The sequence below is a fragment of the Coturnix japonica genome, chromosome 14 (genome assembly GCF_001577835.2).
Source record: "Coturnix japonica isolate 7356 chromosome 14, Coturnix japonica 2.1, whole genome shotgun sequence".
Classification (NCBI taxonomy): Eukaryota; Metazoa; Chordata; class Aves; order Galliformes; family Phasianidae; genus Coturnix; species Coturnix japonica.
Window position 1 is genome coordinate 11,899,164 of NC_029529.1, and position 22,724 is coordinate 11,921,887.

The following is a 22,724-nucleotide window of genomic DNA, read 5'->3' on the forward strand; positions in this document are numbered from 1 at the left end:
GGAGGCCAGAAAACAGCTGGAAAAAAAAGGAAAGCTTTATTCTCGTGGTGGGAACAACAACTGTGCTGCAGCCCAGCACAGCAGCCACAGCCCCTTCTCAGATGGTGCTGCAGGAGGGGCAGGATGGGGACAAAAACAGGTGGCAACAGCGATGCCACACGGTGACTGTGCCCCAGTGCAGGATGGTGCTACAGCGAGGAGGGCACCGGGCTGCCACTGCGGGATGCAGGGTCAGTGTACAACGTGCTGCACCCAAGGCAGAACCTCCCTTAAGCCCATAGAGCTCCCCCTGCTCCTGCTTTCCCACTGCTGCCCTTGTGCAAGGCAAGGTCCCAGCAGCCCTGCTGCATCCTGCCCTTGCCCTGTACAGAGAGGTCCCAGCCTTCCTGATGGACCCAAGAGAAAGCAGCATTGCTTTCCTTGCACTGCTGTCCCACATCACCCCCCATGGCACAGGGATGTTTGCAGCGGGCCCGGCTCTGTGGCCAGGGGCTCTCAGGGGCTGCGTTCCCTGCTGGCTGCTTTTATTAACCACAAACCTCGGGAGGAGCCAGGGAAACTCTTAGTAACACGATGCACCAGCGTTACTTTTAAACAACAATATTAGGCAGAGGGGAAAAAAAATGGAACAGGAAAGGATGATTCAGTTACAGGAACAAAAACCCAACCCAAAGGACACCCCAACCCCCCCACAATGCGATCACAGGGAGGGAATCAGCAGCCCCTGCCATAAATAGTAATTCATTTCGTATGTGCAATTGTGTGTAGTACTATAGTGCAAATAGCTCTGCATTGATGGCGGAGCAGCCGCAGGAGCCGCCCGCAGGTGACACAGGGACCAGTCAGAGACAGATGAGAATCAACCAACACGTATGGAAAACAAACAGAAAAGCAACGCAAACGCTGGGAGACACTGAAAATAAATGCTGGGTGCTGCCCCTGGGCACTGTGCACAGCCAGGGCGGCGGGGGGACGGACAGGGAGCAAAGTGGGCACGGGCTGTGCTGCAGCCGGAGAGCTGCAGAACACGCTGCAGGGCAGTGCTGCTGTTTCAGCCTATTAATGGATGCAGTGCCAAGCCAGCAAGCTGCACCTCCAACCCATCGCTGCCCACACACGGAGCCCCGGGGTGTGATTCATCACTGCTGGGCACTGCTCCATTAGCACAGCCTCCCCCAGCACAGCGGGGCTGTGCCAGGCTCTCTCAGCCCCTACTGTTGAGCAGTGGGGGCAAGAGGAGCTCCTGAGGTTCCCTTTTGCTGCAGAGCCAGGCACAATGGCACCAGGAGGGTTTGGTGCCAAGGGAACAATAATCAGCATATGCTGCTCGTGCCAGCTTCCCTTCTTGCATCTCCATGCCATTAAGGCTGGGATGGGGGGTTTTGCATCCCCTCCCCCTGGCACAGTGCATCCCCATGAACCCAGCAAATGTTCTGGATCTAAGCTATTGGACAGCATCCTGATAAACCACAAGCAAACCACCTCACAGAACACAATTCGACGTGCGTGCGGAGACCACAGAGCTGCTTCCCACTGTGCGTGACGTGGGGCAGGGCAGGGGGACACGGGGACATGAGGCTCCGGCACAGCCTGCAGCACCCACCAGCACCCAGCCACCCCTTCCCCTGCTTTGAGGGCTTTTCTTTTTGCCACAGATGGGGACAAAAATGTGGGTGGACGTGTCAGACGCACACACTCATTTACACGTACGTGTGCACTGTGCTGGCAGGTGATGCACACGCAGCCCTGTGCTCCCAATAGCAGGAGGTACGACTCCATCCTCTCCCCCCCTCCCCAGTGAAAATTTTCTTACATTTATACATTATTTAAGACACACGCTGATATATAAATTACTGTCTCTATATATACTATGTATAGGCGGCGGGGCCAGTCCGTGAAGGAGGACATGAAGGGCTTTTGCTCACTTCCCTCTGTCCTCTGTGTAGTGTTGGAAGCGAGTGAAGCTCATGAAGACTTGCTCCAGGGATATCTGGCTAACCGAATAGTCTTCTAAGCGATACTTCTCTTTGGCTTTCTCCAAGGCCCCAAAGACCTGCAGGGGATGGCGCAGCAGCATCAGTTACTGCCAGGTACCCACAGCGTGGAAGCCAAGCTCTCCCCATGGAGACCATGGGACAGGGTATCCAACTCCATTAAGAATCACACGTCCCCTGGGCTGGGGGCCAGCAGGGAGCAGCAAGGCTCAGACCCTGCAGGCTCAGGTGGGTCTGTGCCCACCCAGAACCAGCACCGTGCTTCCCAGCAGGGAGATAAGGGTTGGGAAGGATGTGACAAGCAAACACAGCCCTCCCATCACCCTGCTGCCACTGAGCCTTTGGGATGTGCATGTGCAGGAAGGTGGCAACTCCCCCTCCTCCCCCCTGCTTCTCCTGCAAAGGTATCAGGTGTGCTCCAGCATCCCTTACCTGCGCCCAGCTGAGGTTCTTGTTGGTCAAGTGGTAGTGCACCATGCCCTGGTGCTCGTGCTTCAGGACACTGCCTGCGAGAGACCAGCAGAGAGAGGGCTGTGAGCTGGGAAATGGGGGAAGCTCCTGCACACACCCTGCCTGGCAGCTCAGGGTACCTGGGAAAGTCTTCTCCACGAAGGCCTTGAAGGCCTGCAGCTCGCCCTCCTCATCAGTCCGTGTTTTGGCCAGCAAGGTGTAGCCACTGCCAAACTTGCTCTTCAGGTGCTGAGGGCTGCCCAGGCATTTGAACCGCCCGTTCACCATGATGGCCATCCGGGTGCACAGCGCCTCGCACTCCTCCATGCTGTGGGATGGGAGGGAATCGCTCAGCGGGGTGGGGGCAGCAGGACCCCCATCTCCGACTGACCAGCTCTGGGGCCGGGCATTGCTGGGACACTCACCTGTGGGAGGTGAAGATGATGGATTTGCCACACTCTCGTGTCCGAGTCACCGCGTCCCAGAGCAGACGCCGGGCCACGGGGTCCATGCCGGTGGAGGGCTCATCCAGGAAGATGACGGGGGGGCCACCAATGAGGGCGATGCCAGCACTCAGCTTCCTCTTATTACCACCACTATGGGGGAGCAGGGGGAGCACTGAGCATGGGAAAGCCAGGCACGGCAGAACCTCCCAGCTGGGGGGAGCTCTCACTCCCTGCAGCCTCCTCTCACCTGTAGGTCCTGACGAGCTTGTCAGCGTGGGGCTCCAGGAGCAGCCCCCTCAGCATGTTCTCCACGCAGCTGCCGATGTAGCGCTCGGGGATGCCCCGCAGCCGGGCATACATGCTGAGTGTCTCACGGCCCGTCATGTGGTCCAGCAGGGCATCAAACTGTGGGCAGTAGCCGATCCGCTGCTGCACCTGGGGGCAAGAGGAAGCCGAGGGGTTGGCTCAGCAGCAGGTCTGCAAGGAGAGCTCTGGGGAGAGGCCCTGGCACCCATGGAGCTTTGCTATGGGCTCAGTACCACAGGGTGCCCAGGGCTGACAGAGATGCATGCACCCAGGGATTGAATCAAAACCCTGATCCATGCTCAGGGTGTTTCGGTTTGTGACTCATCTCTGGTCTTACCAAAGGGAATGGGCAATTTTCAGCAAGGAGAGCTGTCAGGGCTCTGGAAATCTCTCTTGCTTGTAGGGATACCACCATCTGACCGTGAGCACCAGCTCACATATCCATTTAGAGTGCTAAATAGTTTTAACAAAGGCTTTGCCACCCTCACAAGGTTTGATTTCCCTTTGTTTCAAATCTGCTAGTCCCTTCTTCACTGCACTACTTTCATGTAACCATATTAACAGGGAAAGCTGGGCCAGATCAGAACGTCACATCCCTGGTGCACAGCATTGCCCCTGGCACCTGTGCCCTCCCTGGGGGCACTCACAAGGCTCCCAGCCCAGGCAGATGTAGGACACCACGTGCAGCCCCTGCAGCCCTCAGTACCTTCTTGATGTTGGCCAGGATGCTGTGGCCGTCCACAAAGGCATCCCCTGACGTGATGCTCTCATCACCCGTCAGCATCTTGAACGTGGTGGTTTTGCCCGCTCCATTGAAGCCAAGAAGGCCAAAGCATTCCCCTTTGCTGACTGCCAAAGAGATCCTGTCCACTGCCAGCAGGGATTCCCGGCTGTCATAGACCTGGGGATGGCAAGGTGTGAGCACACTGGTCACATCACATACAAGGCATCCGAGGGCACAGCAAGGCCAGCAGGCTGAGCTCACAGCACAGCACTCCAGAAGGGCCACGTGCTCCTCACCTTAGTGAGCTCCTTGATGACCAGAGGGCTGCTCAGTGATGACAGCAGCTCTGGTGGCGACTCCAAAACCTTCTTCCTCTCATCTGCCACATCCCGGTCCTCAGGCAGCACAGACACACTGTTCAGCAGTGCCACCTGAACACAGGGTGCAAAATCACTGTCACCTTCCTGCTGTGGGATGAGACAGGCACTCCCAGCTCAGGCAGGGGCCACTTGTTCCATCAGCCCCCTCTCAATGGGGACAGCCCCTGTCTCTCTGCCCTCCCACACGCCCCACAGGACCTGCCCCACGTTGCTACCTCCCACAAACTTCAGCTCACCCATTTCCGCCGCCTGCAGATGCCACAGACCAAAGTTTTCAGTCTCCAGAGAAGGTTTGTCTCAATGAGGAAGAGGAGGAAGAGGAAGGAGAAACCCTGGACGGTCAAGGAGGTCAGGTATCGTCCGATCCCAGGTGACTCCCAGGAAAAGTAGTTCACCTGATAGCTGATATCTGAGCAGGGTTGGAACAAAGTCAAGTATGGATCAATCTCCACTCCAGGGAGAAGAGCTCCAGAGAAAGCTGGGAGTTCTGCCAGCCCCAGTTCCAGCCCAAGCCACACTGGGATCCCTGCCCACAGCTCTTTCCAGCTCTTCCCCCTAGAGGATTCAGGTCCTGACCCCAAGAAGATGCTCAGTGGAGACACACAGAAGAGACAGGAGATCTACCACGACCATGACCGGGTTTCTTTGGCAGCTCTATGAAACCTTCCTTATTTCACATTTTCCTACACATCAGTAGTAAGAAAAAAGATTCCTTAACTAGTTTGCTCTGTCACTGTCTGTATGGGAAACAACTGTACACTATCAAATGATCCTTCTGCTTTAAAATGTCATCTGGAATTACTGCCCAGGCTGGGTTAGAGGCCCTGTGACACCAGAGCCACCTATTCAGCTGAGCATCTCCTCTCCAAGCCCTGGTAGGGAATGCCAAACCCCCAGCCCTGCTGACCCACACCGGCCTTTTCAACACCTCCAGCTTCCCACCCACCCCACAGGGAGCCCAGCGTGGCAGAGAAGGAGGAGGAGGGATGGGCAGCAGGAGCAGGTGATGTGGGGACTCACTGAATGCCTTGCATATGAAGATGGCTTCAACAGAAGAGGTGCAGAACTGAATGAACTCATAGTTCTGGTAGAAGTCACTGATGCATTGACCCAAGCAGTAATTGGGTAAAGTGAGAAAGATTTTATCCAGAGTTCTGGAGAGGTCCACCAAGCCCAACTCTGAAAAAGGATCAACAGATCGGATTTAGAGAAAGACCCTGATACATCAGAAAGAGAACCAACACATTTTGTCATGCTTAACTGGTGAGAAGGGGCTGTTCAGGTTTTTCTGGTGCATGGGACAGGCCCAGGATCTAAGTGTGACAATGTCCCCTCAGGGGCTGTGTCTTCTTGATGGTGGTGGGCGCAGGGCTGGGCAGGGAGGAAACTGACCCACCTGGGATGCTCATGATGGTGACAGCAAGGAAGGTGGCCGTGCCCGAGAGGATGTTGAAGATGGTGAGACGGGTGTAGGCTGTGGCTGCCACTGAAAAGAAGAAGCTGAGGAGGTACATGAGGGGGATGATGGCCCAGCCATAAAGGAGGAAGATCAACATCACATCGACGAGGTGGCTGTCTTGGGTGAAGGCTTGCACATCAAAGGCTTGGAATATCACCTGGGGTGCAGCAATGTGAGGAGAGACTGTGTTTGTCTCGAGAGCAAGTGATGTCATCCCACCTCCTGTGACAGGAGGGATTAGGCTGTCAGAGGTGACTTACCAGCATCAGAGCACATGGGATGAGGAAGTTGATGATGTCCCAGAGCAGGGCAGACAGCCAGAAGTTGACCACGTAGACACCACTGACAAACTGGACGTGCTTGGCCTTGATGGCTCGCTCACTGACCAGCAGGAGAGCAAAGGTGCTGGCGAGCGAGGCCATGCCATACAGCAGGTTGATGGCGATGGCAAACCCGGTCTGGCCTCTGCAGGGGAGCAGAAGCAGTGGTTAGAACACAAACAGTGTGACAGACCAACACACCTGTACTGTCCCTGCACACCACCCTGCCATTGCCAGGTCCCACACATCATCCCTCTGGAAGACATGAGGCCCAAGCCTTGGATGCAAGGCTCCATGGGATGCACAGACACAGCCCCTCTGCTGCCCAGCAGCTCTGAGCCCTGCAGGGAAGGGCTCCCCAGCCATGGGCTGTGAGCTTCTAAAGGGGAACCCCCACCCACTAAGATGTGCATGTTGGGTTATGGGCTGCCAAGGCCTAAGGCAGGTCAGGCAGCCACACAGCTTTGCTATCCTGACCTCCAGAGCACAATCACAGCTATGCTGGGTTCTGAGAAGCTCTTGCCTGAGTCTTCCACCAGCACAACCAAGCCATTGTACCAAATGCAAGTTGTGAGCCCTAGCAGGAATGTAAGCACCAGGCAAACAGACGTACTCCATGAGCTGGTCCTTGGCCTTCTCGGTGATGTTGCGGGGCTGAGGGTAGTTGGTGACTGTGATGGAGGCGTTGGGGCCCATCAGCACCCTGAAGACGGCGTTGTCAGCCAGCATGAGGGCGGTGGCTGGGGAGTGGTAGGCTTGGTTGTTGAACAGTGCAGTGACCACCGTGTGGTTGCCAGCTCCTTCGAAGGAGGCAGCAGTGATGTAGTGCTCATTGAAGGCCCCCCCCTCCTCGGATGCTCTCGAGATGAGGTACTCCTCCAGGCCACCTGCAGAACACCATGGCTGTTACAAGGGGACTCCAGGCAATGGCAGGTGATTGAGGCCAACTGGAGAAAACCCCAGCAGCACCAGCCCTAGTGACCCACCCTGCCCTAATGGTGGCGACAAACACAGTGCTACAGAGAACACAGCTCTGCCCAGGGAAGAGGGGCAGGATCCAGCTGTGGTACCCCTGGTGCAGGAGATGATAGCACAGGGTATGTCAGATGGGACCCAGCCCTGGCAGGAGAAGTGCCACTGAGCATCACCCAGGTGTTCTGCAAAGCCTCACCTGGCACCTCCAGTGGTGACTGGTGCTGAGCATCCAGCAGCTCCACGTACTGCTCTGCCAGCTTCTGCGGCAGCCCTGAGGCAGCAGGGACAGAGAAAGGCACGATGGTCTGGCCATAGGCCTCCAGTGTCAGCCTCAGCATGGAAGAGTCCCTGGGCCCTGGGAAGGTCTTGGCCACGATGAGGGCGAAGGCGGTGAAGATGAGAGGCACGAGGAACTGCGCCGCCACCATCTTCCAGTTGCGCCAGCTGTACATGGCTCGCTTCATGAACATGGCGTAGAACTGCTGGCAGCACAGGTAGAACTGGGAGGGGAGAAGTCAGGTCAGTGCTACCATGAGCAGCCATCGTCCTGTGTGGCTCCTGGAGGACGTGGCTCCAAAGCCCCCTCCCTGTCCTCTTCCATCAGCCTGCCCCACCACCTGCTTGCAGCAAGGCAGGTCAGCTCAGCACTGGAGGTTCACAAATGGGGTTGGTGCAGCACAGCTACATGCCAAAGCAGCCAGGCTGAAACACCCAGCCCATGCAAGCAAGCACCCTCTTTGCTTTTTAAACCAAAAAGACCTTTCTCTCTTTCTGGTTGTAGATATGCCCTTGAGAAGGACAAGGCAACTTATCACAGGCGTGTAGGCAGCAGGCCATGAAAGGCCCAGCGAGGGAGGGGAGGCTGTTTTTCTCATCTCCCTGCTGGAAGCGCCAAGGGATTTAGCAATAGCGGGTGATAAATGAGCAGGAATCATCTGAATATCTTCAAAACAAGGCATCTCTACAGAGTGAAGGATTAACATAAAAAGGACAGCAGAAACTCACCCCAAGAAACTCTTAAAACAATGTGCACTGAAGTTTCACAGTTCAATCCTACACTCACAACTTCCAAATTACACAGGGTCAGACTGGCCACAGGCAGGTTCTGTCCAGCAAAACCAGTGCAGAGGTCCCAGAGGTGCCATTCCTGCGGCACTGACACCCCACACTCACCCCGGTGTTGAGCTTGATGCTGGAGCAGTCCTCTGTGATGAGTGCCCCACTGTCATCTGTCATGTCTGTCATCCCACTCAGGCTGCTGGAGTCATCCATGGCCCAGTCGTTGGAGCGTCGCTCGTGCTGGTACTGCAGAGCAGGCAGCTGGATGGCCTGGATGTCCATGCTGGAGTCCACCAGCTTCCCAACCCTGCGCCAGGGGTTGGGAAAACTCATGTTTGTTTTTGCAGGGAAAAGTCAGAAGAGCAGCTTACTTGGACTTCATGTTTCCAGCCCAGACTGTGCCCATACTTGGGGAGCTGTGTTGGACACTGCTGACAGTGATATACACAGGAACTGTGCCATAGGACAGCTGATGGAAAGTCCCAGCACCACTCACAGACCCCAGCCCACACTGCCCTGGCCCCAGGCCCGAACCCCTCAGGAAATCTCTTGCAGAAGATGACTAAAGCACACAGGTTGTGCTGCCAGCCCTGAAGGCATCCTGAGCACCGCTTCCAAGGACTGACCCTGAGATGGAGGATCCAGCTCCTCCCCACATACACACTGCTCCTCCCACCAGCTGAACCACAGCCCAGGTCCCTGCTGCCATCCAGCCCTGTCAGCCCCTCACCTCAGAAACACTTCCTCCATGGTGGTGACTGAAGCCCCATAGCTGGCGATGCCCAGCTCCTCCCGTTTCAGCTCCAGCTCTGTGAACAGGGCCTCAAACCTGCAGGGACAAGTGAGGTGTCAGGTTTTACTGCTCTCATTAGACCAGCCCCACCAGGCAGAGATCCACAGCTTGGGACACCTTCCAAGATATGAAGAGCAGCTCCTATTCCCAGCTAGCCCACGATTATAGCAGCTGGTCCCTGGTGTGTGTAGGGGGATCCACGCATGGAGTGAGGGCAGACGATGCTGTTACCTGTGAGTGCTCTCTTTGGGCAGTATGAAGGACAGCTCTGCCCCGGCATTGCTCTCCATGGTGGCGTTGGGCACGTAGTGACAGATGAGGCGGGAGATCTCCCCCAGGTTACAGTACGGCTCCTTCACCATCACCATGTGGTACCCTGCCCCTGGGAAGGGGGGGGAAAGGAGTGTAAATCACAGCACAGCCTGGGCCAGCCATGGCTCTGTGGTGCAGGAGGCACAGAGGGGCTGCTGAGCACCACAGAGCCTTGCTGGCTTTGCATGGGCTGCAGGTTCCCTGCAAAAGCCAGTGAGAAGGGCTGAGGGCAGGTACAAAGCAAAGCCTTTTGCAGCACCAGCCAGCTCTGAGCAACTAGCTATGTGGCTGTGAGGAGTGAGCGTGGGCTCCAGCCTCCAAGCAGGCACAACAGCATGAAGGGGAGGGCAGGAACACAAACTCTAGCACAGCCTGCCTGTGCTTTCCTTACCATATTTACGTTTGAGGAAGAGGGAAGAGCCACAGCACTGCAGCTCGCCTTTGGCCATGATAGCTATGCGGTCCCCCAGCAAGTCGGCCTCATCCATGAAGTGTGTGGTCAGCAGGATGGTGCGGTTGCTCCTCTGCTGCTGGAGGAGATCCCAGGTGGCCCTGCGAGAAGCTGGATCCATCCCTGACGTTGGCTCATCCAGCATCACCACCTGCACATCAGAGGTGGGCACAGGTCAAGAGAGGCACAGCGGTGCCAGAGGGGGTAACCCTGGATCCAGGAGCCCTGAGCTCCTGATGTACATGCACTGGTCTTGTCTGGGGGAGTATCCAGGCAGCACAGCTGCAGCTGGAGCTTTGGGGAAATAGATCTCAGAGCTGTCCCCTCTCAAGACAGTGCTCTTGCCTCCTCCTTGCTGCCACTGCATCCCCACAGCAGGCAAGGGGCAACCTCAGAGACAAGAGCCCACGTTGGCCCCAGTGAGAAAGATTCTCAGTGAACCCCACAACAGCCACTTACCTTGGAGTCCCCAATGAGGGCGATGCCAATGGACAGTTTGCGCTTCATGCCACCAGAGAGAGCCTTGGTCAGCGAGCGCCGCTTGTCCTCCAGGTTGAGGATCCGCAGGATATGGTTGATCTCCTCGGGACACTTGGAGGCTGGGTATCCCTTCAGCTGCCACACAAGGGAAGGATGTTAAGTACACTCACAGTGGCAAGCATCCCCAGCAAATACCCTTCCCATTTCATCCGCCACTGGCTGCTGAACTCCACTACAGCCCCCACCCCACACCCTCCTGCATCCAGACAGGAAAGGCAAGGCAGTACAGAGATGGCCTCTGCCCACCCTCTGGGCATCACCCCCAGCCTGTATGATGACAGAGCAGTGCATGATGCCATGCAGTGAGCCCCACATTGCCCACCCACCCACCCACCAGCTTTGCATGCAGTGCCAGGCAGTGCCCCCAGCACCAGGCTCACCCCTGCATAGAAGTGGAGGTGCTCCTCCACCGTCATGTTGTCGAAGAGCACATCGTGCTGCGGACACAGCCCCAGGCTCCGGCGGATCAGAACCATGTCCTGCGAGATCTCGTAGCCATTGATGTACGCCTGCCCACTCGTTGGGGAGTACAGACCTGGGAGGAGCAACCCATGAGCTTGTGCTGCTCCACCAGGCAGGCTGGGGCAGCCAGCCAGGACTCAGAGCAGTCAGACTGCCTGTGACCTGTGCAGGCCCTGTCCCAGTGGACAGCCTGGAGTTGACCCCTCAGCTCCCTCCATGTCCCTAGGCAGCAACACAGCTCCAAAAACTCCACCATCCCCATCTGACAGCTCAATGAGCCCAGGGTGCACCAGGGAACAACAAAACCCTTCCCTAGTGTGAGAGATGAGGCACAGCACTGCTCCCACAGGAATGCCACTGGCCCTGCCTGCAGGACCCCAGCAGCTGCCCCTGCCACATGCCAACCCCACCAGCAGGACGCAGCTCGTACCTGTGAGCATGGACAGAGTGGTGGTCTTCCCAGCACCGTTGTGTCCCAGCAGGACGGTGATCTGCCCTTCATACATGTTAACCGTCAAGTCCTTCACTGCCTCTTTGGTCTTGTTTCCCACTTTGAAGACCTGTAGAGATCACATTAACAAGTTGATGCTGTATTCACAGCGAGTGCTGTGAGATCTGCTCCCTCTGCACCTCCAGGCAGTGCACGGTCATGATAATCTCTGGGGTTGGCATTAGACCGCAGTGTCCAGCAGGCTCAGTACAGACATCACCCCCTTGTGGGTACTGAAGTTCAGCCCACAGCTAAAAGATGCTAGCACTGGGGAAGGCCCCTACCCACACTACAGCATGAGGAGCAGAGGGCAGCAAATGGTGGGGAAGCTCCCTGCAGGTGGCACCAGTGCAGTGAGCAGCACCGCTGTGTGGGTGAGCACAAATACCTTGGAAAGGTGTTTGATTTTGATCCCCGACACGAGGTCAGCAGGCTCCTCCTCAATGTATTGGCTCTTCAGGGCCTTCTCAGGGTCCTCCTCCTCCTCCTTCTCTTTTCCAATGACAGTCCTGGGTTGTCCACACCAGTACGAAGGCTGACACGAGAAGACAGACAGACCCTCAGGCATGGGCCTGCACCAACCCATTCCCTACTGCTCTCACACAGGAGCCTCCCTGCAAGGCTGCTTTTCCTGGCCCATCAGATGCTGGGCAGTGCAGGCAGAGCAATCAGAGGACAGAGCTGGGAGAAGAAGCTAATGCTTTTCTCTCATGTTGGGGGCATGGAGGCACTGGTAGCAATGCCATGCATGTGAAGAAGTGTCAGGACAAAGATTTAAAGCCAAGAAGACCTGCAAGGCATACTTCATAGTCAAAAGCTTGCCTGCATCATCCTTTAATGAGGATGCATAGCAGGTACATCAATTTTGGAAGCTAACAGTGCCGCTGTTTCACTTCAGTCTGATCTGCTGCATAGGCAAAAAGCAGGGAACATCACCAAAACACGCCACAAACCCTGCTGGGAGGGGTGTGTAAGCAGTGCTCACCGTCAGGAAGAAGTACCAGGGCTGCGGCACGCCGTACTCTCCTGGGAAAACAGCCTCCACGTACCAGGCCACCAGGCCATAGAGCACCGAGTCCAGGAGCAGCATCCCCAGGACTTGTGCCAAGGTGAAGTTGTCATCCACGCTGACAGGTTTCATGAGGTCCCTCCATTGAATGCCAGTCCCTGCAGGGAAACAAGATACTGCTCACCTCTGCTGAGGGTGCTCATCCATCCCCAAGCGGATGGAGCAGAGCACTGTGCATTCCCTGAGCTATAAGATAGCACCCCCTGCTCCGTGATGAAAGGCACACACATGGCCCCACAACATCCATTTCATACATGTAGAGAAAAAAAAGGAGCAGAAGCGTACTAAAATCTCAAGATTCTCATTCCATTCCTTGCACAGCTTTCATCACACCCCCTGCAACTGCCCTGGGAGAAACCATCTCATCTGCAGTCACTGCCCCTCCATCCCTGCAGGCCCCTGTCAGGCCCTCTGCAAAAACATTGCCTCTATTGGAGCAAACAGCAAATTCTTATTGGCACAGAAATTAAAGAAAAACAACAACAAAACAAAAAACCAACATGAACATTGGAAAGGAGGAAATGCAATTAATTAGCATCCTTTAGAAGAAAATTCACTTTGCCATCAAAGCGACTGGCAATAGCCCAGACACCATTTCATGTCTGCTAGATGCATGGGTTCAGCGGGGCAGAGCCCTGGTGCTGCTAAGAGCTGCAGAGCACCCAGCAATTGCCTCTCCTGCTCTTGCTCTGTCTCTGCCAAACTTCCTTCTGCCCCTCACACCACCCACCTGGATCCCCCCCCCGGGACAGAGGCTCTCATGCTCACCTTTTCCTTCAAACATGCCTATGAGCTGCGCTCCCATGGCCATGGCCACGTTGGAGATGAGGCAGGATGCCAGCTTCTGGCTGTGGGACATCAGGTCGTAGCGAGGTGAGATGAAGAAGTAGGGGATGTAGGAGAAGAAGTACAGGAAACCTCCAGCAGCAGCTGCAACATTTGCTGTGAGCACAGAGAAGAGAGGGAAGGAACTTTTGCTGGAGCCAGCCCTGATTTGGATGCACCACTGACCTCCCAGTATCCCCAGCACCCAAATTAATCCACAGTTTTATAGCACAGCTCCTGGGATGGCATGGTTGGCACACCCAGCCCAGCAAGGAGGCAGGCAGGGAGGACTCACCTCTGGAGAAGAAGGTGCTCACCATGAAGTTGAAGGAGATGGAGGAGATGGAGAAGATGGCGAGGAAGGTGAACACCAGTGTGGGGTCACTGCTGGTGAGCACAGCTCCTTGTTCGCTCACCTAGAGAGAAAAAGCAGCTACCTCTGCAGCTGGCAAAGCTGGCCATGGCTGCAGGCACACAGGGGCATCCCTGGCCTGATGGCCTCCAAGGTTAAAGACAGATGTAGGGGCAGGTAGGAACACCCAGGCCCCCTTAGAACAGTCCAGAGGGAGGAAATAAGGGCTGTCCCCATGCAGGGTCTATGAGGACACTGTGCTCTGCACATGGACAGCCACCTTGTGCTTCCTGTGCCATGGGTGCACAGCAAGGGGAGCCCGAGTCCCCTGAGGATGTTGTGCTCAGCAGTGGGGACAGCTCCAGGCTCTGCGGCCTGAGTCACTGGTACAGACCCATCTGTGACAAAGGAGCCCTGTTGCCCTCATGCTCCATCAGCACAGAGCTTCTGGCCTAAGGAAACACACTCACCTTGACACAGAAGAGCACGGTGACAAAGAACACAGACACCAGCAGGAAGAGGAAGAACATGAGGAACCAGGCGCTCCAGTGCAACCAGTTGCTGAGGCCCATCATGTGCATGTACTCCTGCAGGGAGGTCACACTGTCACCCATGGCTGTACCCACACTTCCCAGGTGGGGGGGCGCAGGCACAGCATAGGGAGGTGGAGACTCTCATTGGAGCAGTACTCAGGGGCTGAGCTGAACCCAAAGCAGCAGCAGGAGGGGCTGGCAGGGCTGCAGGCAGTGGGACAGAGGGCAGGACAGCCTCACCCGGCTGCCGTGACCACCGCATCAACTGAGCTCCCCGCTGCCCACATACCACAGCACAAAAACACGGGGTTCTAAATTTAAAAGGCCAAAGCCCTGCTTCCTACACACTGAACTCCTGCACCAGCCAGAGCTACTCCTTGCCAAGCTGCCCTGCAACCCGCAGTTTGGCCAACTGCTCCTGGCAGCAGGATTAGCAACATTCCTCCAGGGCTTTGCTAACCCACTGCCAGCGTGCCTGCCCACCTCCATGCGCTGGATCCAAAGCCAACAGGGAGTCTGTCATTGCCTGGCTCATTTAAGGGGTGAGCAGCCAAGGTGCTCAGTGTGCAAAGTACCTGCAGCAACAGCAGTGAGAGCTGCTGGTCCCTGGCCGATCACCCCGGAGGTGAGCAGCACTGACAACATTACCTTCAGCTTCTTCTCCTTCTCATGCACGACGGCACGGACAATGTTGAGCGAGGTGTAGGTGAAGCTGAGCATGAGCAGCAGCGGGAGCTGGTTCTGGATGGCGAGGACGAAGAGGTCGTTGACGTAGGACGGGTAGGGGAAGCGCTGCACCACCACGGTGACGTTCTCCAGCAGGTTGGTGGCAGAGCTGTTGGCGTGATACTGCATGATGGCCCGATCCACGGCATGCTGCACGGCCAGGAAGCCCTCCCGGATGTAACCTGCAAGGCAACAACGCAGGGAATACAAACAGGCACGTGTTCCTGGGAAGCAGAGAACAGCACAGCCCCTTTGGAAGAGAGGCAGCTGTTATGGGAGGGACTTCTGGGGAAGAGGAGCAGGAAATGTACGAAGAGCTGGTAAGAAAAGCAAAACCAACATCACTATCACAGCACAACCATCCCAGAGCACCTGAAATCTTCAGTAACCATCATTTAAAGGCAGCAGGAAACATCAAGATAAACTGCAACCTTTCAGCATGTTTTTGTTTTCCTTAGGACAGAGATTCCTGGTCATCATCAGTCACCATCACTGAGCTGAGCTCACGTGTGGTCCCTTTTGGGGATATATTTTGGTGAGGGAGAACACAGCCCATTAGTGGCACGTGTGGCTTTAATGTTTTGTGCATTAGGAAGCAGTGAAAGACTTTTTGCTTTTTAACTGCCATGTTTTGTTTGGGATTTCTGCCGCTTAAAACGAAGCCACAGATGAAGCTCCCAGAATTGAGAGCTGGGCTCGCCTGGAACCAGTGCCAGTTCCTGCAAGGCGCTGCTGCCTCCTGCTCAGCCTGAGGGTTGGCTTGCATTAAAGAGCTGTGCCCAAACCACAGAGCTGAAGTCTTTAAATAACATGAGAAATCCTGGATAGTTTGGACTCTTTTACCATCCAAAATGCACTCAAAACGAGAAGAGCAGCACCCCAACGCCTCCCAGCAGCCCTACCTGGTGTCCCACCATCTGCAAACTTGGCCTCACGGGGCCCGGGCAGCTGGAAGAGTGGGAAGAGGTAGCTGGTGTGCCAGTCCCGGTCCAGGTTGGGGTTCAGCCCCGTCTGCTCGCTCCGTGGTGCGTTCCTGGGGCTGTACTTGAAGCGCAGCTCATAGTCCACCTGACAGAACAACGACGGCTGCGTTAGACTGACCACAGAGACACAACCTGGGGTTCCATCCCCAGAGCAGCCACCGTGAGCTGCTGGGAGGGCCGCACTCAGCATCACGGCCCCACACTGCTCACCTGGAGGGGTAACGGGTCTGTGCTGTGGCTGAAGTGGTGTTTGAAGATGACAGCAGCCAACACGCTGCCCGAGCGGTTGTCCCGACGAACGTAGTCCTCAAACTCTCGCTCCGAGGAGAAACCCTGGGCTGTGGGGCAGGGAGCTGTGAGCAGGGTGTGCGTGGGCACAGAGCAACGCAGTGCTGTGCTCCCAGCTGCGATGCTGGGCAGGAGGGATGCAGCCCAGGCAGAGCTGGAAGGTCCCAAATGTGGGAGGTGGGGAGTCCTGCCATCCCCAGGGGCAGAACCATAGAGTCCTTAGAGCTGGAAGGGACCTTTAAAGGCCATCGAGTCCAACTCCCTGCAGAGCACATGGACACCACAGCTAGACTGGGATGACCAAGTCCTGATCGAGCCTGGCCTTGAAAATCTCCAGGGTTGGGGCAGCCACCACGTCATGGGACAGCATGTTCCCATGCCTCACACCCTCACTGCAAAAGACTTTTTCCTTATATGCAACCTAAATTTCCCCTCTTTAAGCTTGAAACCATATCCTCTTATTCTATCACCACAGACCCTGATAAAGTCTGTTCCCTTCTATCCTATAGTTCCCCTTTAGATACTGACAAGGGGCTCTCAGCCCTCACAGCCTTTTCTTCTCCATCTGCACATCCCCAGCTCTCAGCCTGTCCCACAGGAGAGCTGTTCTATCCGTTTTTGTGGCCCTCCTTTGGGCACACTCCAACAGCTCCATGCCCCTCCTGCACTGAGGACTCCCCATCTGGATGCAGTGCTCCAGGTGAGGTCTCACAGCTCAGAGCAGTGGAACAGATCCCCTCACTCACTCTGCTGCCCACACTACTCTGATGCAGCCCCAGGTACAGCTGGCTGTCCAGGCTGTGAGGGCACAGTGCTGGCTCGTACTGACCCACCAGCACCCCCAGGTCTCTTTCAGCAGGGCTGTGTTCCAACCCACCCATTCCCAGGGTGAAAGACAGACTGATGAGGCATAAATGAGTCCCATTTGGATGCTCTTTTACCCAGACATTCCCTGTAAGACCAGGCTATTGGGCACAGCTCCATTTTGGGCACCTCAGCCCTCAGAGTGCTGCTGCTGCCCCAGACACCAAAAGCATCACAACCCCTGAGCATCTCCACACAGTGCTGAGATGAACACACACCCAGCCCTGCTCACCTCGGATGCTGATGGGCAAAGCTCTCTCCACCGCCCTGGCGATGCTCTGCACAGCATTGCTGTTGGAGGGGACGTACGCCAGCTCCCAGGGGTTGCTGGGGTGCCGGCGGTAGAAGAAGCCTGGCAGGTCATCCACGGACAGGGACGGGTAGATGGTGGCATTGGGGTGGCTGACGGAGTGCACCCGGTGCCGCAGTGCAATCAGGATGGCAGCAAACAGCAGCGGCAGGCAGATTTCTATGATGGTGACCAAAATCTGACGTTTCTGAGGCAAAACGGGAGGGAAGGGTGGAAATAAACATCAGAGGTGGAAGAAGGGAAAGGAGATCCCCAAAACCACTGCACACCTCGGAACACTTCTTGAATCTGAAGCTCAGTGGGGGGCAGCCACACAGCAGCTCCCTTCCAACCCAACTATTCTGTGACTCCATGGCTGTGTCCCACTGCTCAGCCCCCACCACCCCCAGGAGCTGCCTCCCAGACCCTGCAAGCTTCCCACTATCTGCTCTACTGCTCGGCCCATGTGGTAACTAGCATTTTAAGTGGGCTTCAAATGGCTTTGCCAGCATGGCTGCTGGCAGGTAGCAGTGCACTGCTCTGGGAGCTCAGCCCTGTGCAGGATGGTGTGGGGGATGGAGGTGACTGCCATAACACACCCCTCTGTGGGCAGCGGGGCACAGCCCAGCCCTAAGCCCAGTTGGCCCAAACACCAGAGGGCAAATGAGACACCGGGTGGAGCTGCCCGCACCCCAGGCAATACACCTCGCCCAACCTCAATCACTGCAGCTGCAGCTCCTGATGTGCCCACGGCCAGTGAGCCTCAGTGGGAACCTGGCACCATGTGTGCTGGCAGAAGCAGCAATGCCAAGTGCTCCTGCTCAGACAACAGCAAGGGGCACCGCAGCCTGTCTGCCACAGCTGGGACAAGTCGGGCATGAGAGACACAAGCAGCACCAAAGGGTTTATCTTCCCAACTCAGCCACCTCAGCTGCTTGCTGCCTCTCCTCCCTGCCTCCACTCCAAAGCTCCAAGGCAGCTCCTTCAGATCTGCAAACACCAACTGGAGCTGCACGTTGGGCCACAACCTCACAGGTTCTTTGCAGAGTGGAGAAAGGTTTTATTTTTTTCAGATGGGAGGAAATCAATGAGCAAAATGGGCATATCCAGCTCCTCACCCAGCACCTCCTGCCGGGCAACTCATCCTGCAGGGACCACTGGGCACCACGTCAGAGAGAGGGGCACAGCCCCATGTAGGAGCACAGGGTCAGCCCAGCACCACAGCAGGGCTGGCTGGGAAAAGGAGTGTTCCAAAGGCCACGCTCATAAAAGCGAGTGTTGCAGATGTCTGATGGTTTTATAATGCAGCTCTTGCAAACCAGCTGCCTTCTGCTGATTTACTACCAAATTAACCCTCTAACAGCCCCTTGGATTGCCTCCAGAACAGTTGCCTGACTCTGTGACCTCAATGGTGAGCACACATTTAGCAGCACAGCCTCACGCTACCGCACAGGTCACCCAAACCGCCGTGTTTCAGAGGCAATGGGGCCACTCATCCATAATCACAGCCCTGCCAGCTCTGAGCAAGGCGTGTCCTCATCCAGGGCCCAGCACTCAGCTTCACAGCACAGCTGACAGCCGTGGAGCTCCATGCCTTCACCAGGAGCACACCAAAGGCTGAGCGTTCAGGGGTCTGCAGCCCCTTCATGCCAATGGGGGTGGCCAGCACCTGGGCAGTGAGCCCTAAGCTCCCTAAGCCCCTTACAACAGCCAGCTGCCACGCACAGAGCTGGGATGGGAGCAGATGCCGGGATAGTAGGGTTTAAAGCAGCCCACGCGTCCCTAAAAGCTGCTTCTGAGGACGGCACAAATGGAGGAACACCAATCAGGTCACAGGAGGTTTACAGCAATCACCACCTCCAGAGGATGTCAGAGGGTTTGTGAGACAGCTCAGAAAGCCACTGTCACACTGCAGGCAACGTGGGCTGCCCTGCTTATGGGGAGTGAAGCTGCACCCAATAAAAGCGAGGGCAGTGGTGAAGTGTGGATGGGAGGGGATGGGGACGGAGCAGCAACGCCTGCTCATTCCTCCCTGACGTGCAAGCACAAGAACCAAGATGCTCAGCAGATTCTGCTGCAGTGACACTTGGCAGTGCCCAGGTGCCTGTGTGCGCCGTGCCAACCTACCTGCAGGATGTAGTTCTTCCAGAGAAGCAGCCCAAACTGCCTGAGAACAACCATCCTCCCATCGGACGGGGACCGCCGCCGCTTTGCAGGACTCTGTGGAGAGAGGAGAGCAGTGATCAGTGCTGCAGACCTGAGCTGCCTCCCCATCACGAGGCCCCACAGCCTGGCGAGCTGCTCAGCCCCACGCTCACTGCTTGGGGGGAGCAGAGGATGCTGAGCCCCACAGATCTCTCTGCCCAGCCACCTGCAGCAAGGCAGGAACCACAACACGAAACCCCCAGTGAGCAGAGCATGGCACCCAGCTGTACCCAGCAACATCCTATGCTCCTGCAGCCAGGCAGAGGGCGGCTGTCCCCATTCCCAGCCTGATGTCGCAACAGCTGGCTCAGCCCCACAAGAGTGGAAAATAACTCCACTGTTCCCTCTCTAAGGGTCATTAGGAGCCCTCAAGAGCCAGAGGCGCCGCGGTTCCTGGTGCTGCCCAGTCCTGGTCCACACGACCCTGAGCAGAAGGACATGGAGTGAGGGAGCTGCTGGTTGGAAACGTAATCTGTGAGCAATGAGATGTTGTGGTCACAGAACCTGGTCACACATGGGACACTGCAGCCATTGTGCAGACTGTGACACTGCAGCGGGCACAGCAGGAGACAGCAAGCGCCCTCCTGCCCCATAGCTTTGCCCCACTTCCAGTCACTGCTGGGGATTGCAGGGAAGCTGCTGCGTAGCCCTGGGAGCCACATCTGGAAACTGCAGCCCCTGTAGGGGTCCTGTACCCAACCACAGGGAGACACGTTTGTTACAGAGGAGGAGCACAGAAGCACAGCACCCACCCTGATGGAGGCCATGAAACCTCTTGCAGCCCATTAAAGTGGGGCTGGTTCAGATTTCGGGCTGCGCCTCTGCTTCCTGCATTGCGAAGGCTTCACAAGTGCTGGTTGTGCAATGCCAGCCCTGCTTTCCCTGAACAAACCCTCGTTCCAGGAGAGACGCAGAGGTGAGAAGAGGTCGGTGCCCTGCAGTGCTGCCCCACAGCCCTTCCCTTTGCTGGAGGAACCCGCAGCCCCCAGCACTGAGGGGCTTCCTGAGGAAGTGCTCCTGCCCAGCAGCCTGACCTCGTGCTGCGGGATGGAGGAGGAAGCACAGCCCTGCTCATGAGCTTGGGCTGTGCAATACACCCATCACCTGCTGCAGGGCCCTCAGCCCACAGCTCGTTGTGTGAGGCAGCTCAGCTCCCTTCAGCTCATCCAGCAACCGGGACAAAGAAACATGATGCACAAAGCTAAGGAGATCTCAAGCCAAATAGTGTCAGTGTGCAGCTGAGAGCAGCAAATCCCCCTCCAGCAGCAGCAGCCCACAGCCCCTCCATCCCCAGCCCTGCTGCACACACACACACACACACACACACACACACACACACACACACCTACCAGACACAGCACAGAGATGCTCAGCAGCACATTTCCAGCTCTGTCAGCACGGTGTCAGCTCCCCAGCCCCCAGCAGCCCCCCATGCTCGGAGCTCAGGGGCAGCCAGGCGGGCACGTTGCTCTCAGCAGATGCTGCACAAAAGCACGGCTTGCAAACAAGGCCGGCACTGCCCCGCGGACCAGGGGCTGCAGCAACAAGGAAGCGAACCCTGCGTGGTGCCACGGCTGAGCCAGCTCTGCCCACGGGGGGAGGGAGAGCTCCACGAGCAGGAGCGGCCAGAGGGAGGGAGGAGCAGCGGCTGCAGGCACGGCCCTACGGGTGAGGAGGAGGAGGAGGAGGAGGAGGAGGAGCAGGGCAGCGCTGGGGCGCACGGATCGTCAGCTCCCATTGCACGGAGATGCGGCTCCGGCCTTGTCAGAGCACGAGCTGCTCTGTGGGGGGAACTGAAACCCTCCGTGCTCTGAGGCCCAGCAGGAGAATCACAGCATGGACTGGGCTGTAAAGGCCAAAACACTCATCCAGCTCCAACCCCCTGCTGTGTGCAGGGTCAGCAACCAGCAGCCCAGGCTGCCCAGAGCCACATCCAGCCTGGCCTTGAATGCCTGCAGGGATGGGGCATCCACAGCCTCCTTGGGCAGCCTGTGAACAGTGCGTCACCACCCTGTGGGGGAAAAACTTCCTCCTCAGATCCAACACAACCTCCCCATCTCACTTTAAAACCATTCCTTGTCCTATCGGTGCCTCCACAGCTGGAATCCCTCTCCATCCCACTGCACATAACCTCTTTCTGTGCACGGTGCTGAGCGATGCTGAGTGATGCTGAGTGATGCTGTCAGCCGCCCTGAGCTCGGTGTTCGCATCAGGGCCCGACCAGCAGCTCCGGGCCGAGCCCACGTGCGGCCGCAGCCGTCATTGATTCCCGAGCGCTCCCCGCATTTCTGCTCCTCCGCTGCACCGTCTCCATAGAAACTCAGCCTGCAAATGGCAGACGCGGCTTTTTTTAACCTCCCCCGGCTCGTACCGGGAGCCGCAGCGCTGCGGGGCCGCGAACCCGGGAGGTGCCGCAGGGAGGGAGCGGCTGAGCGCGCCTGGGCACGGCCGTGTCGGGAGCACCGGGCGGATCCGAGTCCTCCATGGGCGCGGGGCGCGCAGCACCGACCGCTCGAGGAGACGCGGAGCTGAGCAGCACCGACACGGAACCGCGACACGGACAGAGCGACACGGCGACAGAGCGACACGGCGACAGAGCGACACGGCGACAGAGCGACACGGCGACAGAGCGACACGGCGACAGAGCGACACGGCGGGGCGGGGGGCGACCGGCACCGGGCAGCGCGGCGGGGGCGGCAGAACGGCGGAACCCTGCGCTCTGATCCCGCCCCGCCGGCTCCGACGATGCAGGACGCGGCTCCGGAGCCGCCCGGTACCGAGCGCTGCCTGCCCGCAAGGCCGAGCTCCGCCCGGGGCCGCAACGCGCTGCGGGAGCGGACACGGTCGGGAGGCGGCAGCGCCAGGATCCGCTCGGCTCCACCCGGCCCGACCCCCCCCATCCCCCGCCCGGTCCCGCTCCCGGTCCCGCACTCACCGGCCCCCGCCGAGCGGCGGCTCCGGCCTCAGCGCCCCCACGGCCCCGCCGCCATCCCGGGCACCGCCCCGCGCACGCGCGGCACCGCCGGGATGGGGGGGACGGGGAGCGGCTGCGCGTGCGTGTGCGGGGCTGGGGGGCGGAGCGGGGACGGACCGTGTGCGGCCATGGGGAGCGGGGGGGGGGCGAGAGCTGCGGGGGGTCGGGGCCCTTCACAGGGGGGGATGGAAGCGCCGCACCGCGGGGCCGCCCCCAGCTGAGCGCAGTCGAGGCGCCGGTACCGGCCCCGCACACAGAGCTGGGCAGAGCAGCGGGTTGTGCCGCCCCGCACATGGATCCGTCCCACCGGCTGCTCCGCGCTGATCGGAAATCGAGACTGGGGGCGGATTGTGCGAGCGGCGCCGCCTGCGGGAAATAGAGGGAGAGACAGAACCGGGGCAGGGGTGAAGCTTGTCGCTAAGGCAGAAGTTGGAACATCAGCTGTAAAAACAGCC

At 57.7% G+C, this 22,724-nt stretch overlaps 1 protein-coding gene across 1 annotated transcript; it reads right to left on the reverse strand.

Annotated features, from left to right (window-relative positions):
* Positions 1-17: 17 nt before the first annotated feature.
* ABCA3 (ATP binding cassette subfamily A member 3) lies at positions 18-22,323 on the reverse strand. The gene is made up of 31 exons (XM_015877237.2): positions 22,231-22,323; positions 19,218-19,310; positions 17,034-17,298; positions 15,860-15,987; positions 15,569-15,734; positions 14,589-14,848; positions 13,878-13,994; positions 13,351-13,471; positions 12,999-13,172; positions 12,147-12,328; positions 11,550-11,696; positions 11,102-11,231; positions 10,590-10,744; positions 10,129-10,284; positions 9,610-9,820; positions 9,138-9,288; positions 8,844-8,942; positions 8,228-8,420; positions 7,251-7,554; positions 6,693-6,966; positions 6,020-6,224; positions 5,697-5,916; positions 5,321-5,479; positions 4,537-4,709; positions 4,217-4,351; positions 3,903-4,097; positions 3,138-3,325; positions 2,870-3,040; positions 2,585-2,772; positions 2,427-2,500; positions 18-2,053 (listed from the first exon to the last, which is right to left on the reverse strand). The coding sequence occupies exons 2-31, from the start codon at positions 19,269-19,271 to the stop codon at positions 1,922-1,924; spliced, it is 5,127 nt and encodes a 1,708-aa protein (XP_015732723.1). The 5' UTR covers positions 19,272-19,310; positions 22,231-22,323; the 3' UTR covers positions 18-1,921.
* Between the last annotated feature and the right edge of the window lie 401 nt (positions 22,324-22,724).

Excerpts from the sequence above, each read along its gene's own strand:
- ABCA3 (XM_015877237.2), bottom strand. The coding sequence starts at position 19,271 with ATGGTTGTTCTCAGGCAGTTTGGGCTGCTTCTCTGGAAGAACTACATC. Across the intron at positions 14,849-15,568 it reads TGCAGATGGTGGGACACCAG|GTTACATCCGGGAGGGCTTC; the intron begins GTAGGGCTGCTG and ends GTTGCCTTGCAG. Across the intron at positions 11,697-12,146 it reads CCTGGTACTTCTTCCTGACG|CCTTCGTACTGGTGTGGACA; the intron begins GTGAGCACTGCT and ends TTCTCGTGTCAG.